Source organism: Hippopotamus amphibius, chromosome 9 (assembly GCF_030028045.1).
Source record: "Hippopotamus amphibius kiboko isolate mHipAmp2 chromosome 9, mHipAmp2.hap2, whole genome shotgun sequence".
Classification (NCBI taxonomy): domain Eukaryota; kingdom Metazoa; phylum Chordata; class Mammalia; order Artiodactyla; family Hippopotamidae; genus Hippopotamus; species Hippopotamus amphibius.
Window position 1 is genome coordinate 40,185,938 of NC_080194.1, and position 22,936 is coordinate 40,208,873.

General features: G+C 33.9%; 1 protein-coding gene and 1 pseudogene across 1 annotated transcript; one reads left to right on the forward strand and one right to left on the reverse strand.

The window, feature by feature from the left end:
- The first annotated feature begins 2,341 nt into the window (after positions 1–2,341).
- On the forward strand, positions 2,342–5,282 carry LOC130860841 (olfactory receptor 52K2-like). Its single transcript, XM_057749389.1, has 2 exons — positions 2,342–3,267; positions 5,201–5,282. Exons 1-2 carry the CDS (start codon positions 2,342–2,344, stop codon positions 5,280–5,282), a joined length of 1,008 nt encoding a protein of 335 aa, XP_057605372.1.
- Positions 5,283–12,871: 7,589 nt separating this feature from the next.
- Positions 12,872–13,814, reverse strand: LOC130861421 (olfactory receptor 52E4-like; annotated as a pseudogene).
- Between the last annotated feature and the right edge of the window lie 9,122 nt (positions 13,815–22,936).

Sequence of the window (22,936 nt, forward strand, 5' to 3'; positions counted from 1 at the left end):
TCCTTCCTCTTCCCTAATATTTTCTTGCCAGTGAACCCTTTGAACAAACTCTCATAAATATAGATGATCTGTGATCCTGGGAAATGTAGCCAGTAAAGTCCACCCCTCCTGAAATATGGAGCAGAAGAGAAGGATGCAGAGGAACATATCTGTAGGAAAGCATATCAAATCCTTGCATAACATCCCAACCAAAACTCAAATAATGATGCTCCTGTACATGGAGATAATGCGTATGCTTTACTTGATCAGACAAGTAAGTTCAGGGAGATGCAGGAATAGGAACATGACTAACTAATGTCCTGGAGCTTTAATTGGTTTTCAACAGTAACTCTGATGCAAGTGCGTTACTTAAGATTATCTGGAGGCATGTGGGGATATTAATGCTTTTACCCCGATTGATTCATAAAATGGTTCCTCTTATCCTCCACTTCTTCTAGCTCTCATCACATAGGTTGTAAAAAAGCATTTAGTTCACTGCACTTGTATGTGCTTTAGGTACAATAAATAAGTATCTCAGTAGACCTGTCGTAGAGAACATCTCCTATTGATTTCTAAGCTCAGAGCTCAGGTGCCATGGAGAACAGAAGACTGAGTCCCTGCAAGAGACCAAATTGTGCTTGGAGACACTTGGAAAGATTAGTGAATCTGCCTACAACATTCTCATGGCTGTATATAGGATATTCCTTGTAGGCCTCTGGTCCCCCAGGATAGGAAATATAAGGGCACCTGCTATAGATGTAGTCAATATTACGCTGAGACGCAGACTGAGAAGTGAGATCATCTGGTTGTAGAGGTAAGATAAAGAAGTTGTAGACAGGAGAGTTGTGACTGAGATGGGAAGGCAAATTCAGTGCTTCCACTAGAAGAGAATACTGGAACCTAGGATGAAGGTTCTAGATTCAGTCCTAAGTAGTGAAGACTTAGGCCATATGGTTGTCTGAAAGATGACTCAACTTCTTATTGACAAAAAAATAATATAGAAGTAGATTAACTTAAATAATTAATCTGATATAATTATTGTTAACCTAGCCTTAGAATTTAGGCCTGAGCTATATTGGTCAAAACTTTATTTTTTTAATGCAATGTTCCTTTATTCAGACTAAACAGATGTCTCATATTATATAAGCTTATCATACATTATTTGAACCAAGGTATTGATTTATTAATTTAAAAATTCAGTATTTTTAGAATACGTTTCCAAAATAATTGTTCAAGCTTCTGAGAGGCATGCTTTATGGTAAGTTGATATCTGGGCGCCAAAAGTTGCATTTAAAAGTTTAGTTGGTATATGTGGAATCTAAAAAAAGGGTACAAATGAACTTATCTGCAAATCAGCAATAGTTACAGATTTAGAAAATAAACTTATGGTTACCAGGGTGGAAAACAGGGGGTGGGATTATTTGGGAGATTGGGATTGACATATACATACTATTATATATAAAATAGATACCTAATAAGGACCTTCTGTATACCACAGGGAACTCTACTCAATACACTGTAAAGGCCTATGTGGGAAAAGAATATTAAAAAGAGTGGATATATGTATATGTATAACAGATTCACTTTGCTGTACACCTAAAACTAATGTAAAATTGTAAATCAACTATACTCCAATAAAATTTTTAAAAAACAAAAAAAATTAAAACATTTTCTGGGAAAGCAAACATCAGAATCAAGTGTATCATATGACTGAAGAATATATCATACACCTTCTGGAAGAGTTTGATTTGATCATTTACAGCAGAGCACAAATATCTAGTAATCTGAATACCCATGTATTCCAGAAACAGTCATTTTCTCTGTTGATTTATCTTTGCAAAATAATGATTTCTTACCATTCAGTTTGGATGATTTTATGAAATCATAAAATTTACTCATATTACCTCAATGACTTACCTTTCAATATAAGATCACTTTTATCCACACTTTTTCATTGCCCTAATTGTTCCTTAGTATTTCCTAAGTCTCCTTTTCCTTGTATCTATAACCCTATCACTGGGAGTGTGGTAAGAGTTGAATATATAAATGCCTGATCTCATCTTTGGTGGTTGGTTGTAATGCTATATGATATTACTAAAATGTATCTAGCCATCTGGACAACACTTCCTGAAAAAAAGGCAAGGAGAAATAGAGAGAAAAAGGGAAAGAAGAGAATACAGTTCCATGTATTTGATGAATTGAAAGATTATATTAGTAAAGAAATCATTCAACAGCTAGTTGTGTGTTATTGGATGTCAACATCTTTCCCAGTACATAATAATGACAAAAAATTGGTCTTCAGGTTTGTAATCTTTGTGATTTTTACTTTGGATAGGATCATGGAATACCCATTGTTTGAATAATGTTAGGATCCAACAGGACCAATCTTCAACTTACCACCTTCCTACTACTTGGCATTCCAGGACTGGAAGCTGCCCACATATGGATCTCCATTCCCTTCTGTCTGGTGTACCTACTGTCACTGATGGGAAATGTTGCCCTTTTATTAATTGTCAAGACAGATTGCAAGCTGCATGAACCTATGTACCTCTTTCTATGCATGCTCTCAGTCGCTGATCTGATACTTACTTCTTCTACCCTTCCCAAGATACTCAGTCTCTTCTGGTTCAATGACAGAGAGATCTACTTTGAAGCCTGCCTTACTCAAATGTATTTTATCCATTCTCTATCTACTATGGAATCTGGATTTATCTTGGCCATGGCTTTTGACCGCTATGTAGCCATCTGCCACCCACTAAGACATTCCACTATCTTAACACCTGCAGTGATTGTAGGCTTGGGTTTGCTCATTGTCTGCAGAGGAGCTGTACTCCTCAGTCCACACCCCTTCCTACTGCGGTGGCTTTCCTACTGCAAAACTAATGTCATCTCCCATACTTACTGTGAGTTTATGGCCCTGATAAAGCTGGTTTGCTCTGAGACCAAGATTCGTAGAGGCTACAGCCTAATTGTGGCATTCCTGACAGGAGGATTAGATTTCATACTGATCATCTGTTCCTATATCCTTATTCTTCTCACGGTCTTTAATCTGCCATCCAAAGCTGCCCGCGTCAAAACCTTAAATACCTGCATCTCTCATGTATGGGTCATCTTGGTGTTTTATACACCAGCTTTTTTCTCTTTTCTCACTCATAGGTTTGGTCACCACATTGCTCCACATATCCACATTTTTATAGCCAATATATACCTTCTTATTCCACCCATGATGAACCCTATTATTTATGGTGTTAAAACCAAAAGAATCAGGGAGAGATTCTTTAAATTCTTAACAATCAAATGTGCTTAACTTTGCAAGGTTTGTGATGCCCCAGATCATCAACAAAGATAAGGGTTTTATTAAACAGGAAATGTTGAAAATGAAACAGCATTACCTTGAAGTGGAAAACTTTTCAGCTAAATCTTGGATTCATAGGCTAGACAGCATGGTAAGTATATTGATTTCAGTGAGCATTATTAGCAAATACTGAAGATACATAGGAAGTAGAAAAAACTAGAGCAAAACTTTTAATTATTATTTATCTTTCCAAGCTAGTATTTAGTATAGTCTCTGGAACTTATTAAGCCAAAGTCAGTTTATATCAAAATAATTTTAACTTTAATCAAGTCCAATTTATCTTATTTTCTTGTATGGATCGGGTTTTTTGTGTCATATCTAAGAAATTTATTGCCTAACTTTTGGTTATGAAAATTTTCTCCTAAAGATTTTTCCAAAACTTTATGTTGTCTAAGGTGTGAGATTTAGGCTGAGGTGCATCTGTGATAGAGGGATAAAAATCCATTATTCATGATTGTGAATTTCAGCCTAAAATAAGATAATGTACATACCTTAATCCATTAATAATTTTGAACATAATTGAGTCTAAATTCTCCTTTATGTAAACAGTTTTCTAATGTGTACTTTATCCTCCTGAATCAAATATAGTTGAGTTTTTAAAAATAACAGAATACCCAAGTAGTTATATAAATGTAAAGCTAGCAACATATATACTTTGCATAACAACACTAGGTGACACAATAAAGTAATCAGGCCTTGCACCTATGCATAGAATAACTGTGAATATGAAAGTTACAGATACCAGTGAATCCTGGTGTATTCCACTAATTACTAAAATGCCATGAGAAATGTGATTGTTGCTGTTGGGAATGTAATTTTTACAAACGTTGAATAATTTCCGGTAATTATCTTAATAAAACAATATACAATATTCTCTTGAATAGTTACATTTCCAAAATATCAAGTGCATGTTTACTTGTTAAAACTATGCAAAAGTATGTTTTGATTATTAGTAAAGCAAAGTGAAAAATATACATTCAGAACAATAAATACAAGCAAGGTGAAATTCCATATTCTGAACATTATAGATTTTTTTTTAACTACACAATGTCCAGCTGTATATCTGAAATTCCTCTCACATACAGCACATTTTGTAAAGGTGGGAGCTTGGGAGGAATTATTCTATGTATTGCAGGAGGTTTCTTTCTAGTTTATAGTCACTAAATCCAGTAGTGCCTCCAAAATACTATGATAATAACAAAACACAACAAGAAATTTCCAAAATGCCCTCTAAAGATCAGCATCACCTCTGTTAGGAATCACTGATAGAATTATAGTGTTAATTATAGTATCCAAGTCATAGTAAGCACATCACAGATGTTGGCTACTTGTTGCTTTTATAAATGTTGAAAACAGAGTGGATGATATATAATGAGAATGCCCAATGACAGACATTTTTGCTATCTTACCTATTATTAGGCTTGAAATAAAACATATTTCGTTTTTAATAATGAGTAGAAAATCCACATCTTTGAAGGAGTTCTACTCAAGTAGCTAGTTTATGATACAATGGAAAACCCAACTGATTACATTCCAAAGTTGAGTCTGAATAATTCAGTACCAAACCCAAAACATAAACCCATGGAATTAGCTGAAGTAGTTGAAATGCCATGTTCTCTGGGCCCCCGGACATCTGACTTCTCTAAGTCCATATGCTAGTTTTTAACACTACAGTGGATAGCTGCTGGGCTTGAGAAGAGCAGTTCTAGAAATAGTTCTGAACTTTGTGCCCGAGTCTCAAAGGTTTTTGATTATGTTCAGAATGATGCAGTTGAGAAACTTACCTCTCAGTACACAAATAGGCAGGTATGATGTGTGAGGTCCCTTTTAGTCTAAGTCCGGTATGCTTTACCAAAAATCACACCACAAATTTTCTAAGCACACATTACCGCCTATTGTATTGACAAACATTGGTTTTGATTTTATTTTCTCCCATTACGCACCATGAAATTCAAGATGCAATTAAAGAATAGCTCTTAGGTGTAAATGATACAATGTTGTTATCTATCGTTATAAACTATATTTCCTGTTGATACTGTGGCTTTATGACATAGCCATCATAAAAGAGCTTAGTTATTACCAATTTTATTCCTAACTCTCAGAATTAAGGTGACATCTCTGAGGAACTATGTTCTAGGATAAGACTGTTGGAAATAATATGTACCTCTAGGTATATCATAGGGCATTCTGACATGATAATAACCTTTGGAGGAAGTCTGTAAGATATTTGTAAAACAACCTCTCTCAAGTCAAGATCACAGGAATGTTAGGTGGTTCCCTGTGTCTGTACAGAGCCAATACGCTCCACTCCAGAATTCTTAACATGGACAAACTGGAAATTATCCAGGAAATTGTTCGAGATGGTTAGGGATATAGACACCATATCTTAAAAAAAAAAAAAAAAAAATGAAAACAGCCTGCATGTCCTAAGTATGTTTATCTGAAAGAAGAGAGAAGACTAAGAGGAAGCCATTTAGATATCTTCAAATATCTAAAGGTCTAGGATAAGGAGAAACACACCTTTTTCTGTATGGCAGCCAAAGGAAGCCAGTGTATATTTAAGTAGATGTTAAAAGGGCAGAGTTCAAATTTTATAAAGAAAGAAAGGAAGGAAGGAAGGAAGGAAGGAAGAAAGGAAGAAAGAGAAAAAAGAAAGAAAGGAAAAAGTAATTTAACTCCTTTTTTTCCTTTCCTCTTCTTCCCCCCTTCTCCTCTCTCTCCCCTTTCTTCTTTTTCTTTTCTTTCTCCTTTCTTCCCTCCTTTCCTTCCTTCTTTCCTCCCTCCCTCCCTTCCCGCTCCCTTCCTTCCTTCCTTCTTTCTTTCCCTCTCATTAACTGACCAAAAATATCAACCTTCTCTAAGTCTTTGCTGCTTGTATTAGTCTGTGACTGGAACATAACAGTCACTCAAGTCTAGTAAAAAAACAAAGAAGAAATGGGGAGACCCTTCTGCTCTCAGGTTCAGAGATCTTTCCCCTGATCCTTCGATCAGAAAAAGGGTGTATCTTTCATTTTTGGTTGCCTGTACAATCTGCTATATCTATTCTGGGGACTTGATTTCTAATCAGTAGAAGGAAAGGACATAGGGGGAAAAAAATTAACACCTACATGATACAAATCAGTTCTTCAAATTTGACTCTGTTTCAACATACCTTGTTTGCTAATTTTATAATCCTAAGGAAACTGTTTTGTAATTTGCCCAGATTTTAAGTTTAGTCTGTGGGAGAGATTAGCTGTAGTGGGCTTATTGCATTTTGGAAAGACTAGCCTATCTTATTAATACCAGGGTGAGTCAAAAATTATCCACACTCCAGTTATATTAAAACTTCTATAAATTCTACAGCCAGAGTGTGGATAATTTTTGACTCTCCCGAGTATAAAGTTTTAAGTGTAAATATAGTGTAACAGTTGGAGATAAGTCCTATGGAAAAAATAAAGGAAGAGGAATGAAGTGGTGATTGTATTTGGAGAATGGTAAATTTCTACTTCAGGGTGTCAGGAAAAGTATCACTTGGCAAATGGTATGTGAGAAAGTTTTTGAAGACAAAAAAGGTTTAACAAAGCAATCTCTTAAAAAAGTATTTTAGGCAGAGGACATAGGAAGGCAAAAGCACTGAAATTTTCAATGTCCCTGAAGGCTGAAAGAAACAAGGAGGCCAATGTAGTAGAGTGTGATATGCAAAGCAGAACATAGTAGGAGAAAAGTTCAAGGTTATATAAGGTATCCAACACATAAAACACCCAGGTGACATTTTGGCTTTTTATTATGACTAAGAATGACAGTCATTGGGGATTTAAATTAAAATTTTAAAAAAACCTCTTTTTACAACTTTATTGATGTCTGAAATACAACACTGCAAACACATTTAAAGTGTACAATATAATATACTTTGCCATATGTGTTCAACGGTGAGACAGGTACCATAATCAAGATAATAAACATACCTTTTATTAAATTTCCTGCCTATGAAATACATACTACATACTCATAATTTTTCCATGAAATCCATCCTACTTTCCCAAGCAATGACTGCTTATGTCTATGGATTAGGTTGTTTTTGCTTTTTGGATTTTTTTTAGAATTGCTTGTAGATGTAATCATGCAGCATTCTTCCTTTCTTCTGTTATAGGTTTCTTTCACTAAGCATTTTATTTTAAGATTCATCTACATGTGGCATGTATCATCAGTTTATTCCTTTATAATGCTGAATAGAATTATATTATGTGGATATGCTTGAGTTTGTCTATCATCATTTTTTGATAGATATTATATTTTAGTTGGTTCCAATTTTTGAATATTGTCAATAAAGCAGCTCTGAATATCTGTGTACAACACTTTGTGCGACTATAGGCCTACATTTATGGTAGGTAAAATTATCTAGGAGTGATAACGATATTGGGTCATTTGCAGAGACGTGGATGGACCTAGAGTCTATAATACAGAGTAAAGAGAAAAACAAATATTTTATATTAATACATATATGTGAAATCTAGAAAAATGGTACAGATTAACCTATTTTCAGGGCAGGAATAGAAACACAGACATAGAGAATGAATGGATGGACATTGGGGGGTAGGGGGAGTGGGATGAATTGGGAGATCAGGATTGACATGTACACACTAGCATGTGTAAAATAGATAGCTAGTGGAAACCTGCAGTATAGCGCAGGGAGCTCAGCTTGGTGCTCTGTTGTGACCTAGATGGGTGGGATGGGGTGGTGGGAGGAAGGGCCAAGAGGGAGGGGATATATGTATGCAAAAACTGATTCACTTCGTTGTACAGCAGAAACTAACACAACATTATAAAGCAACTATACTCCAATTAAAAAAAAGAGAGAGATTATAGCAAAGTTGCATGATAAGAGACAAATATACAAAAGGTAATCCTTTTCCCATATAACAATGAAAAAGTAGAATTTGAAATGAAAAACAGAATGCAATTTATATTAGAAATTAAAATATATACTTAGGAATAATTCTTAAAATATAGTTATAATATTAATAACAGGAAACCTACAAAACTCTGAAGCAAAATATCAAAGAAACATACTAGTGGAGAAATATCACTTGTTCATAGGTAGGAAGACAATATTGCCCATATGTCAGCTATTCCCAATTTGATGTACAGATTCAATACAATATCAATCAATTTCTCAAGAAGTTACTTGGAGATACCTGAAAACTGATTTTACAGTTTATATAGAGAAGAAAAAATCCCAGAGTATCCAACACAATATTGAAAGAGAAGAACAAAGTTGGAAAACTGACACTACCCACCCTCAAGACTTACTATAAAACTGCAATAATTAAGACAGTCTAGTATTGGTGAAAGAATAGACAAATAGATCAATGGAACAGAGTAGAGAGCCCAGAAATAAATTCTCATTAATACAGGCAACTGATCTTTGATAAAGGAGCAAAAGCAGTAAAGTAAACCAATGGCAGTCTTTTCAATAATGGTGCCAGAACAATTGGACACCCACATGTGAAAAAATGAATCTGGAAGGATTTTACGTCCTTCACAAAAATTAATTCAAAATGGATTTACAGACCCAAATATAAAATGCAAAACTATAAAATTTCTAGAAGATAACATAGGAGAAAACCTTGGCTATGACCTAGATGACCATGGGTATGACAATGACTTTTTAGATCCAACACCTAGGCACAATTGTTAAAAGAATTAATAGATGAGTAGGACTTCATTAAAATTTAAAAATCATACTCTACAAATCATTGTCAAGAGAGAATGAGAGGAAAGCCAAAAACTTGGAGAAAATATTTACAGATAACATATTTATTAAATGACATCCAAAATATGTAAAGACTTCTTAAAACTCAACAGTAACATATACACACTACTGTATATAAAACAGATAACCAATAAGGACCTACTGTATAGCACAGGGAGCTCTACTTAATACTCTGCAATGCCCTATATGGGAAAGGAATCTAAAAAAAAGTGGACACATGTAGAGATATAATGGATTTACTTTGCTGTACACCTGAAACTAACACAGCGTTGTAAATCAACTATACCCCAATAAACATTTTTAGAAAAAGGAAAGATAAAAATGTTGTGATGTAATTTAAAAAGACAAGGAAAAGGAAAAAAAATCCTCAACAATAAAAAATAAACCATCCAACTAAAAATTGAACTGAAGACCTTAACAGACACTTCACCAAAGAAAACAAACACATGGCAAATAAGCATATGTAAAAATACTGCACATCACATGCTGTCAAAGCAATGCAAGTTAAAACAATAATAAGACACTATTACATACCTATTAGAGTATCTGAAATCTGTAATACTAACAACATTAAATCCTAGCAAGGATGTGGCACAACAGAAACTCTCATTTATTGTTGATAGATTGCAAAATTGTATAGCCATTTCAGAAGATATTTTGAAAATTTCTCACAAAACTAAACAAACCGTTTCAACATGATCCAGCAAGCATGCTCTTTGGTATTTAGCCAAAAGAGTTGAAAACTTATATCCACATAAAACCTGCACATAGATGTGTAAAGCAGCTTTATTCATAACTGCCAAAAATTGGAACCAACCAAGATGTCTCTGAGTGAGTGAATGGATAAGTAAACTGTGGTGCATCCAGACAGTGGAATATTATTCATCGTGAAAAAAGAAATGAACTATTAAATCATAAAGAGACTTGGAGGAATCTTAGATGCATATTACTAAGTGAAAAAAGCCTATCTGAAAAGACTACATACTGTGTGATTCCAACTATGTGATGTTCTGGCAAAGGCAAAACTATACAGGCAATAAACATATCAGTGGTTGATAGGGGTTGAGATGGAGGGCAGGGCACAGAGGACTTTTAGGGAAGTGAAAATACTCTGTAAAATACTATAATGATAGATGTATGTCATTATACACTTGTCCAAATTCATTAAATGTACAACATGAAGAGTGAATGCTAAGACAGACTGTGGATGTTAGGTGATTACTATGTCACTGTCAGTTCATCCATGTACCACTCTGATTGGAGCTGTTGACAACTGGGGATGCTGCATGTGTTAAGCAGGAAAGGGATGTATGGGAAATTGTTAAATCTTCCATTTAATTTTGCTGTGAATTCAAAACTACTCTTAAGAATAAAGTCTCTTAAAAAATAGTAGGGTTGACAGGGCTTTGTTATCTGCAGGTGTGAATTTAGAGGTAAGAAGTCATCATTTTCTTTTTCAAAATAATTGTAACACTTACATTTCAAACAGCAATATATGAGAGTACTAGTTACTCCACCTCATAACACATGTTATGATCTGCCTTTTAAATTTTTGGATCTCCTAATAGTGAGCTATTGTATCTCATTGGGACTTTAATTTACATTTTCAAATTACTAATGACATTAAGAATGGTTCATGTGCTTATTTTCAATCTATATATCTTTTGATGGAAAATTCATTAAAATATTTTCCCACTTGTATTCAATGGCTAGTTTTCTTTTTACCTAATTTTAAAACTTCTTTGTGTATACTAGATACAAATCCATTATCAGATATTTAATCTGCAGTCTTTTCTTGTAGTCTCAATTTGTGTTTTCATATTTTTAACTATGCTTTATAAGAGCAGAAACCCTTAAATTATATTAAGTCAGTACATGCATTTTGATTTTGATCTTTAACATAATTTCTCCTAGAGTTTTATAATTTTAGGTTGTATATTTAGGATTATGATCCAAATTTATTTTACTTTATTTTTGTAAAGGATGTAAGGTATAGGTTGAGGTCCATGCTTTTACTTGTACATCTATGCATTCTACATTGAGTAACCTTCGTGTTTTGTTGAAAATCAATTAACCATATATATATATATGTGTGTGTATATATATATATATATGGTCTATATTTGGGCTTCTTCTCCTGAGATATTGATCAATTTGTGTATTTTTATGCTGCTAGCAAACTCATTAATGTAATTACCCCAAATGTATTACATTTTTCTCAAATTTGTTTTGGGTTATTCTATTTACTTTACATATCATATAAATTTAGAATCAGCTTTCCAGTTTCTACAATAAAAAGCCTGTTGGGAATTTGATTGGAATATGATTAAATCTATATAAGTGTTTAGAAATATTCACAATATCAAGACTTTGTATACATGATAATTGTATATCTCTCCATTTATGTATGTCTTTTAAAATTTCTCTCAGCAATGATTATTATTTTTTATTTATGCAGGTCTTATCTATATACGTATTTTGTATAATATATTGATGAATATTTTATATTTAAGCATTTTAAAATGACCTTTTAATTGAATTTCTGATAGGATGTCATTGGTATAAGAAATCAAAGTATTTGAATCTGCTGACGTTGTATCTGCTAAAATTTCTAGACTCATATATTAGCTCTAAAAGCTTTTTTCAGGTTACATAAGGTTTTTCTGCAGGGACCAACCATGTCAGCAGTAAATAGAATTTAATTTTATTTTTAGTGTGTCAATGATTTTTATTTCCTTTTGCTTGCCTAAATGTATTGAGTAGAACCACCAGTACAATAGTGAATACATGATAAGAGCAGAGACCCTTTCTTTTTTTCTTCTTTTTTTTTTTGGCAATAGAGAAAAAATATTCAGTCTTTCATCATTAAGTATGATGTAACTTCTAGTTTTCTTTTTTTATAAACACATATATATGTGTGTATATATATTTTTTCTTCATGCTGTGGAAGAGCACCCTTCTCTTCCTAGTTTCTGAAATTTTTATCAGGAGTTCATAATGGATTTTCTAAAATGCTTTTCTGTATTTAACATGATCGTGTATTATTACTTTTCTTCAAAAGCATAGTGAAATAACATTGATTTTCAAATGCAAAAATTATCCTTGAATTTGTGAGATAAATGCAGCATGGTCATTATAATATATATCATTGAATTCAATTTGCATAATTTTTGTCAATAATTTTTGCAGCTGAGTTTGTGAAAGAATTTGATAACTAATTTTATTTTCATGAATGCATTTCTCTGGTTTTAGTATTATTGTAGAGCTGCCAGCATAGAATAAGTTTTATTGTTTTGGAGACAGAATTGAGGTATACATAACACAGAGACTGCAATAATCCTTTGAGTGAAACTAAGAACTATCATCTAGATGAAAGTAATAGTGACAAAAAAATAGGCAGTTGAAGGACAGATTCCAAAATATTGATGCATGAGTCAAAATATGATGAATTTCATGCAACCAGAATCTTCCTTTTTATCAAAACTGTACATAAATTTTACGGTTGACATGGAGAACATTGTCCTCACATATTTAGAAATTTCCTTACATTTTTTACCTAGTCCCACTCTTCTTCTCTACCTTCAATGACAAAAAGCAGTATAATCTATTAGAAGTTAAAATGGAAATTGTATAACGGAACCATTGAGTGTGAGCTTAAAGGACTCTAATAAAGGCTGAAGTAATGCATTAGTGGCCTTTATATTAATCTCAATTTTGGGCACCCTGAAAGATGTACAAACTAAAGGTTAGCCTGCAAGAATTTGTCAACTTCTGAATACATTGGGTTACTCTTTCTTGACAAATATTCTCACAACTCGATCCCAAATTTGCTTTGTCCTGACCCCATAACTGAGGATTTAAACAAGGAGGGAAAACCACATACAGGTTGGCCAGAAGGATGTGAATGTAGCAAAGAATATTTCTACCAAATCGGTGGGTCATAAAGGAGAAAAATGCTGGTGTGTGAAAGGCTAAGATGACACAGACATGTGAACCGCTTGTGCTAAGTGCTTTGAGTCTGGCATCCCTGGAAGGAAGGCAGAAAACAGCTCGCAGGATCTGAACATAGGAGAGGGCAATGAGGATCAAGTCAAAGATCAGGGCAGCAATGGTAAATAAGCCATAGATGATGTTGACTCTTATGTTAGCACAGGCAAGACGGGCAATTCCCATATGCTCACAGTAGGTATGAGGAATAATGTAGTGTCCACAGAAAGGCAATCTTTTGAGAAGAGGGCAAAAGGAGATGACAAGGAGGCCTGGCCTCCCCACTACAACAGAAGCCATGATGGCTACCACTTTGTTGGTGAGAATAGTGGAGTACCTCAGTGGATAACAGATGGCGACATAGCGGTCAATTGCTATGGCCAGGAGTACACCAGATTCCATACTGGTGTAGGTGTGAATAAAGAACATTTGGATGAGGCAGGCTTCAAAGCTTACCTTCCTATGGTTGAACCAGAAAATGGCCAGCATTTTGGGTATGGTAGATGTGGAGAGGCCTAGATTGATAAAGGAGAGGAGAGCCAGAAAGTAGAACATGGGTTGATGAAGACTCTGCTCCATCTTGATCACAAACAGGATTGTGACATTCCCCACGAGGGCTATCAAGTAAACAACAAAGAAAGGGAAAGCAATCCAGATGTGGAAAGCTTCCAGACCAGGTATACCCAGCAGAAGGAAGGCAGAAGGATGTGAGGCAGTGTCATTGACAGCGGACATTTTATTGAGGACTCTTGGAAGATGCTCTACTATCTTCTCCAGTATTTCTGGGGAGACGTGAGGGAATATATGGTGGTCGGATGTCACTATATATATATATATATATATATATAATATATTATATATATTAGAATACCAATAGAATTCTTAAGAACATAATGGAAGGGAATTTGAGCAGAATTATCTCTCAAGATGATCAAATTATTGCGTATTCCATTTAATAATCCATGGAGATTATGAAAGTTAGAAACAGACTTCCCTGATGTTACTGTGGTATACTGATTCATGATCATTGTTTAGCTCATTCTTGTTGAAATGCTCCTCTATGTATGCTAGTGTCAATTGAAAATGCTTCCATTAAACAGAACTTGTATAACATAATCAAGTTAACTTGGTTACTTTGTTGAGTATATACATAAGAGAAAACTCACCCAAATGTTATGTAAAAAACTGTAGTAATTAGTGTAGGGAAACTTTGAAAATGATGGTTAAGAAAATTTCCCCGTATGAGGCTTATCTGCCTGTCATAGTTTCCTCTCTCTTGGCTGCACTTTTCCCTTCATTTGCTTTAATGAGACTGTGTTTATGCCTATCCTTTAATAAAACTGTGGTTTTATACATGTTTAATGAATTGAGTATTAGTATTTTTCTAGTTTTACAGACAAAAATTTGTTATTCATCATATAAAAATAGTGCAAAAACATGATCATCTTAATGGAGGTAGAGAAAGTAGTGATAAATTCAGCATCCATGCATAAGAATTAAAAGAAAAAATTTTCAGCAAACTAGGCAAAAAATAAAACTTGTTCAATTAGGTGAAAGGAAACTATGAGAAAACTCCAGCTAATGCCATACTGAATGATGAAACACTGAAAGTTTTGTCCCTAGGATTTGGAGTGAGGCAAGAATGTCAACTAATATTGATTGTATTTAGTATTTTACTGGAGGTTCTAATGGCATCCATATGTCAAGAAAAAGAAGTCAGGCATTGATATTGGAATGAAAGAAGTAAACTTTCCTATTCATAAAAGACATGAAGATTCACAGAAAAATCAAAGTATTAGAGCCAGTCATTTAGCTCAGTAACTTCTCAGGTATAAGAATCAATACTTTTTGTATGTGCCATTAACAAACAATTGGAAATTAAAATTTTAAACTAAAATTTTGTAAAAACTTCCAGTACTACTTACAATGGCATTGGAAACACAGAGTACTTAGCAATAAGCACTTAAAATTATAAAATAGACAAGTATTTTTCCCCATTCAATAGTTTGGCTTTGCATTTTGTCAATGTTTTCCTTTTCTGTGCAAAAGTTTTTAAATGTCCCATTTGTTTATTTTTGCTTTCATTTCTTTTGCCTTAGGAGACATATCCAAGTAATTATTGCTATGATTTATGTCAAAGAGGGTTCTCTTCTAAGAGTTTTAGTCTTTTAGGTATTACAATTTGGTCTTTAATCCATTTTGCATTTACTTTTGTATATGGTGTGAGGAAATGTTCTTATTTCATGTGGGATCTTAGTTCCCTGACTAGGTAGGGATTGAACTCATGTCCCCTGCACTGGAAGGCAGATTCGTTACCACTGGATCACCAAGGAAGTCCCTAATTTCATTCTTTTACATGTAGCTGTCTAGTTAGAGAAATGCGAATCAAAACCATAGTGAAATATCACTTCACACTTGTCAGATTAGCTATCATCAAAAAGTCAACAAATAGCAAATGTTGGCTAGGATGTGGAGAAAATGGAACCCATGTAACACTGTTGGGGTGAATATAAGTTGGTGTAGCAACTATGGAAAACAGTATAGAAGTGCATTGAAAAACTAAAAATAGAACTACCATGTGATCCAGCAACTTCACTCCTAGGTATATACCAAAAAATAGGAGAAAAATTAAAACAGTCATGTGAAAAGATACATGCACCCCAATGTTCATAGCAGTGTTATATACAATAGCCATGAAATCAAAGCAACCCAAGTGCCCATTAGCAGATGAATGTATAAATAAAATGTGGTATATATACACAATGGAATATTACTCAGCCATAAAAACGAATGAAATTCTTCCATTTGCAACCATGTGCATGCCCCTAGAGTGTATTATGCTTAGTGAAATAAGTCAGAGAAAGACAAATGCTCTATGTTATCAACTAGTTGTGGAATATAAAAAAGAAATTAAACAAACAAATGTATGCAAAAAACAGAAACAGACTCACTCATAGATATAGAAAAGAAACTATTGTTACCAGTGGTCAGAGGGAAGCTGGGGTAGGCAAGAGAGGGATATGTAATTAAGGGATATATACTACTATGTGTAAAATAGAAAAGCAACAAGGATATATTGTACAGAACAGGGAAATATAGCCATAATTTTGTACAAACTCAATGTCGTATAATCTAAAAATATTGAATCATAGTGTTGTACACATGAAAGTAATATAATATTGTAAATCAACTATACTTAATTTTTAAAAATTGCTGGAAATTAAGGAGACTTAAAAATTTTAAAGTATAAAACATCCTCGATTAAAAAGACCAAACTGTGTTAAGATGTCAGTTCTTCCTATATTGGGCAATCAATTTAAAACAGTTTTAAATTCAAGCTTATTCTAAAATGATTATAAAAACACCCTAAGTTCCTTGGATAAAGAATAGCAAAACTAAGGGACTTATGTTATATAAAACTATTGTGATCAAGGCTTCACCATTTACACAATGATAGATAAACAGATAAATAGAAAGAAGAGAAATAGACACATTTTACATACTTGTTTACATTTTATAAACTGACTATATAGTAGTTCAATGAAAAGAGGAGAATTTTTTCTACTAATATTGCTGGTGCCTATGAATATTATTGTGAAAAAAACCTTGACTCCTCTTCACACCATATACAAATACTAATCATACTTCAAAAATCGACCTTGATATATTTTTAAAAGCTGAAATCATAACATCTATAGAATCAAGGGAAGGGGGAATAGATTTGCTACCCGGTGGAAAGTAATTGTTTCTAAGATAGGGAACAAAAAAGCAAAAATCATAAGTCATCTGTTACATGTTGTAAAATTTTTAAATTTACTGTTTAAAAGTGAATTTACAGGGCAAAATTTGGGAAATAATATTCACAATTATTATTTCCGAAAAATGAATGTGTCAAGAACATATAAAGGATCACTAGAAAAAGGAAAGAGACCTAAATTGACATGTGGCAATGGAAAATATACAAATGACTTTAAAATTTTCAAAATCTTTAGGCAATAGTAATTAGACATTAAAACTATAAAAATATATTAAAACACATCCACTAGAACAGCCAAAATAAAAAAACATCACAACACCAAATTTTGGCGATAATGTGGAGCTACAGATTCGCTTAGATTATCCACAACAGTTGACTCCCAGGTGCTTACTCAAGACAAAGGAAAGCATGTGTTTACACAAAAACTTGCTTCTTAGCAGCTTTATTCATAATTACCCCAAAGTGGAAAATCACAACTATTCATGTTTATATTATGGAATTCTATTAAGCAACAGAGAGGACTGACTACTTATGGATCTAACAGCATAGATGAATCTAAAAATTATCCTAGTTACCAATTAGTACTAGTTACTAAAGAGTACAAAGTAAATAATTTCATTTAGATGACGTTCTAGAGCATACAAAGACAATAGGTGCTGAAAATTTCTCTTCAGTGGCTGCACAGGGGTTGAGAGCTGTCAGAGACAGACTGGAAATGAACTCCATAAACAAACTGCCTTACATTTAAATATTCTGTTTTGTATGGGTTTTAGATTTTATTTCTGGTTCTCTTTTATTCATACTCATCAGTTTTTATTCACATGGTTACCATCATTGTTTGCAACAAGTTCATAGGTGAATGACATTACTGTGAATAATAAAAAATTTGACGGGAATACACAGTCTCACAGCATGCTAGTATTGTATCCTAGAATGTGCTCTTCCATTAACTCTGAGATTTCCTAAATTTAGTACTTATTTTTCAAATAGGACAGATTTTTATGCCCTACTGAGGATTTCTCAAACATGTTCCTCAACACATTCAACCAAATTTCTAATTACACTATTATTGAATTCAATACTATTTCAGGACACCAGAGGCCTAATCAATTGGGAAAGAACCCATTGAGATGGTCTGCAGGGTTTATTTTTTTCTCCAAATCATGTATGTAAAATGGCTTTTTTTCTCCTTTATTTGACTGATTCTTTATGCTAACAAAGGATCAACTAAATACACTATTCTCAGATTTCAAAACAGCTTTATAAGTTAGATGCGATTATCACACCAGATTTACATGCAAACAAAGCAAAGGTTTAGAGAGTCTAAGCAATTTGTCTCAGATAGCTTATAAACATAACTTTACAATCAGAATTTGAACATGTGTCTTTCTCTCCCAAATTTCCTTTGGGCAATAGTGCTTTTGCTAAGGTATATAAAAGAGTAGGTGGTAATTATAAGTTAGAATAAAAAAATTCTATTCAAAATTGGACAATTATTTAAATCCTATAGATTCATTAAAACTGTAGAAATAATTTTATGCTTTGTAAAACATTCTTGATTTTTACTTTTTTTCTGTCTTACCTTATTTCCAGTAGTGTTCATCACTTTAAAAAAAAGAAATATGTGGACTCTTCAAGGATAAGAAGAAAGACATTGAGAGTTTAGATCATTAATCATCTGGTCTACAATTGGTGGGGGTCTATGGGTGGTCCCAGACCCAGGAAAAGGTGAGGTTGGAAGAAGGAAAGAAAATTCTGAGGATCTGAGTGGAACTTGGCAGCTACAGTAATCAAAATATGCTGACTTTTCTGGGAGTACACAAAGTAAAGGCAACTGAATTTTAAAGAGCTGTTTTTAGCTGGGAAAATGTCTTGGAATTAAGATGTAGAAAATATAACCTGACATTTCCTAAGACCATATCTCAACTCCATTTCCTATTGTGCTGATGCCATCTGATAAGTAGATTTCCACTAAAAACTCACAGTCATTACATGAATGTTAAAGGAAATTACAATGATTTAAAGTTAAATCAAAGAGCATCGTAATTGTGGGAAAAGTATAGACTTTTGAGGTCACTTGGTCAAATCTTCTCTAAGGTCCAGAGGGAAAAGTCAGTCCTTTTATCTGTAATTCTGCCACCATTACGGGACAGTTTACCTGTTTCAACATATTCATTATAGTAGCTCTAATTCAGGGTTATAAATATGTTGCATATATAGCAATAGCAACTCGGTTTGGTGTTCATGGACACTCCCTTTAAATCCAGGCAAACGTAGCTTTATGTCTTCAAACTCCCACTTCTTAATGATCTTAGGAAAATCATTCCCTGAACCTCATTTTATTTATCCGTAGACACTGAGATAATCATAATATTAACTTCATATGGCTTTAGTGCTAATAAAATAAAGCATTGCATACGTAGTGCCTAAAAAATGCCTTGACATTGAGTCCTTTGTAACATTAGCTGGTATAACTTGGCATTATTATAATCCATGGATATGACTCAGTGCTAATTTTTGATTTTCTAATAAAACACAATAGCTTACAGATAGTATAAACATGGTCACTTCTGAGGGAGTATGTTAACTGAGCCCCATCGTTCATTTTAAGTTGAAAGTTAATTCTCTAGTCTAATTAGATTAGGATCTGTGTTTTAAAGCATCTTTATATTATTTCAGGCATACATTTCACTTAGGGAACAAATGACAAAACTTTTAGGACTCCTTTATTGACGTTCATTTTTTTTTAGAACTTTTATTGATACAATTGACATACAATAAACTGCATATATTTAAAGTGTACAATTTGATATTTTTTTTCTTATTAGTAATGTATATATGGCAATCCCAGTCTCCCAATTCATCCTACCCTAGCTCCCCCGCTTTCCCCACCTGGTGTCCATATGTTTGTTCTCTACATCTGTGTCTCTATTTCTGCCTTGCAAACCAGTTGATCTGTACCATTTTGCTATATTCCACATATATGCATTAATATATGATATGTTTTTCTCTTTCTGACTTACTTCACCCTGTATGACAGTCTCTAGGTCCATCCATGTCTCTACAAATGTCCCAATTTTGTTCCTTTTTACAGCTGTGTAATTAACACTCATTTCTGAGAGACTTTCTTCCTGGGATAAATTTACAAATACTTGATTTTCATTCTGAAACATGGAATATGTAAATTAGATTCAACTCCATTAGAACAAAATGGGACTCTATAACTTAATTTCTCATTTTAACACAGTGAAAAACACTGTCATCTTTACAGATTCTGGTTTGTGATCGCAGGTTAATAAACAGAGAGGAAGTATTAATATCCCTATTTTGCAGCTCAGAGTACTAAGGATCTCCCCAAGGCCTTACAACTGGTAAGATACATCAACTATTTCAAAGAGGTCACTCTACTGACTACCACTTAGGTTTCCATGGTTCTGGACTCTGGTCATTCACCCTGCCTCACATCTGTAGTGAAAGTGCACCGTGCAGAGTCTGGGTGTTCCCTCTCTGTAGGGGAGCACATGGCTGTGGTGAAACTGGCTTGTGCTGACATTTCCATCAGTAGTCTTTGGCAGTCATCTTAATTGTGGGACTACTGTGACATTCATTCATTTCTTTGTCTTATGTACGGATACTCCATACTGTCTTCTATCTCCCTTGTAAAGATGCCAGGTTGAAGAGCCTCAGCACTTGTGGGTCCCATGTGTGTGTCATCCTCACTTTCTACATCCCTGCTCTTTTCTCCTTCCTCACCCACCGCTTTAGTAAACACATACCACACAGGTTTATTCATGTAATAAAAATATAAAAACAGTTAACACATCAATTTTTATAAAAAATATAAATTCATAAATTTGTAATTATAATTGAAGTTTATAAAGGGCCTTTTTTTGTTTATTGAACAATATTGTTAAAAACCTCTTTATATGTATATATTTATATATGTGTGTGTGTATGTCTTTGTCAAAAGTCAACTCGTAAAAAGGGCTTTCTTTAATCAATTTAAGGTAATCACTCCAGTCACTCACTAAACTATTATCCTATCCTATTTAATTTCTCTGTAGCATATTATTGAAATGTTAATGATATGAATCCTCTCACTAGTGCATAAGATTCTTGAGAGAAGGCATGGTATTTGTTTTCTCCAATACTGTTTTTCAAAGCATTTAACACAGATACAGTACATAGTAGGCATGTAATAAATATTTACTGAATATCAAACTGTTAAAATCACACACAGAGACACACACAAATGCACATATGCTGTATATGTATTTTGTTTGGAATATATAATATCCCCATACTTTTTATAGGTGTAGGAATTTTTATAAATATGCATGTGTGTGTCTGAATATGTATATATACATATATGTGATTCTGTGTACATATGTATATATTCAGGAAAACATATACATGAATATGTGTGTCTATTTTATGCATACACACACAGAGAGACACACACACATATGGAGAGAGAGACAGAGAGACAGAGAGAACCACATGTGTTAAGACTGACAGTATTTCATGAATCCAGCTTTCTACTTTATTTCTGTGTTGCCTGCTCAGCTAAGTCCGCTATATAACTACATCCTTAATTTTAACTAAACTAGTGTTATCAGAGGCACAGAACGTGAGTAAATACATTGTTTATTTTGTTAATTAATTTTCATTGGCATATAGCTGCTTTACAATGTTGTGTTAATTTCTGCTGTATAGCAAAGTGAATCAGTCATACGTATACATATATTCACTTTTTTTTTTTCATTTCCTTCCCATTTAGGTCACCACAAATCATTGAGTAGAGTTCCCTGTGCTATACAGTAGGTTCTCATTAGTTATCTATTTTATACATAGTGGTGTATATATGTCAATTGCAATCTCCCAGTTCATACCACCCCCCTTCCGCCCTTGGTAAATAAATTTGTCCTCTACAACTCTGACTGTATTTCTGCTTTGCTGTTTCTTTAAAAAAGCTCCTTCAGGGACTTCCCTCGTGGTCCAGTGGTTAAGACTTCACCTTCAATGCAGGGGGTAAGTGTTCAATCCCTGGTTAGGGAGCTAAGATCCTACATGTCTTGGGGCCAAAAAAACAAACAAAAAAAAACATAAAACAGAAGCAATATTGTAACAAACTCAATAAAGATATTAAAAATGGTCCACATCAAAAAATCTTTAAAAAATAAAATTAAAAAAAAAGACAAGATGTTTTTAAAAAAAAAAAAGCTCTTTCAGTCTCACTCAAATCAAATCCTGTTATTAATTCACATCACATGATAGAGAAAATGTGTACTCCCTCAGGCATCATTTACATTTCCCGGAAGGTGAAGAAACATCTGTTGCAAAATCTGAGCCCCTGGGACTGCCCCCAAGTGAGGCTATAAAGCATGCAATCAGCCTTCCACACAGGGGATGATTCAAATCTCCAAGTTCCAAGCTTTGATTCAACACAACACAATTAATGTGGAGGACAGACAACTCATCCATGTTTGCTCAAACCTAATAACTGAGAGAGGCAATGACCAGGGGCCTATAGCAAACTCGTGTGAAGAAGAGCTTCCTAAAGCTGAGGAATAAACATTTTAAATTTCTCTGGATTCTTGAGACTCATTTGTCCTGAAAGTAGACTGAGAGCATGCAGCAGAGGAAGACGGTGCGGTCCCTCTGAAGATAAGTGAGAGACTTCTCTGGACTGCCTCGTTATTGACAAGGTAAATCAGTGTAGCCCCACCATATGAAACTAGCCACTTGTAAGATTAGACCAGGGTGCTCTTGAGGTTTTCCTCAACCATCCTTGAGACGTTTTTGTCTGCAAGTCAACTGGTGCCAACTTTGGAAACAGAAGTGTGTGCAGGTATATTCTCTGGGCTTAAGAATATTTTAAAAGAAGTAATACACTGACCACCAGTTTCACAATGAACATCACTGAGGTGTTGGAATAAACAATTTATGATTTCTTTATGGATTTGCTATCAGTCATGTTAATCTATCCATCAATCCTCATTTGTAAAGCAAAAGTAAATAAGAACATCTGTCCTTATTGCTTCTGAGTTCTCTGTGAGACTCCTTCATGATAAGAGCTGTGGAAAACCTTAAGTATGAGTTTTTC

Excerpts from the sequence above, each read along its gene's own strand:
- LOC130860841 (XM_057749389.1), top strand. The coding sequence starts at position 2,342 with ATGTTAGGATCCAACAGGACCAATCTTCAACTTACCACCTTCCTACTA. Across the intron at positions 3,268-5,200 it reads GAGAGATTCTTTAAATTCTT|CAAATTTTCTAAGCACACAT; the intron begins AACAATCAAATG and ends AAAATCACACCA.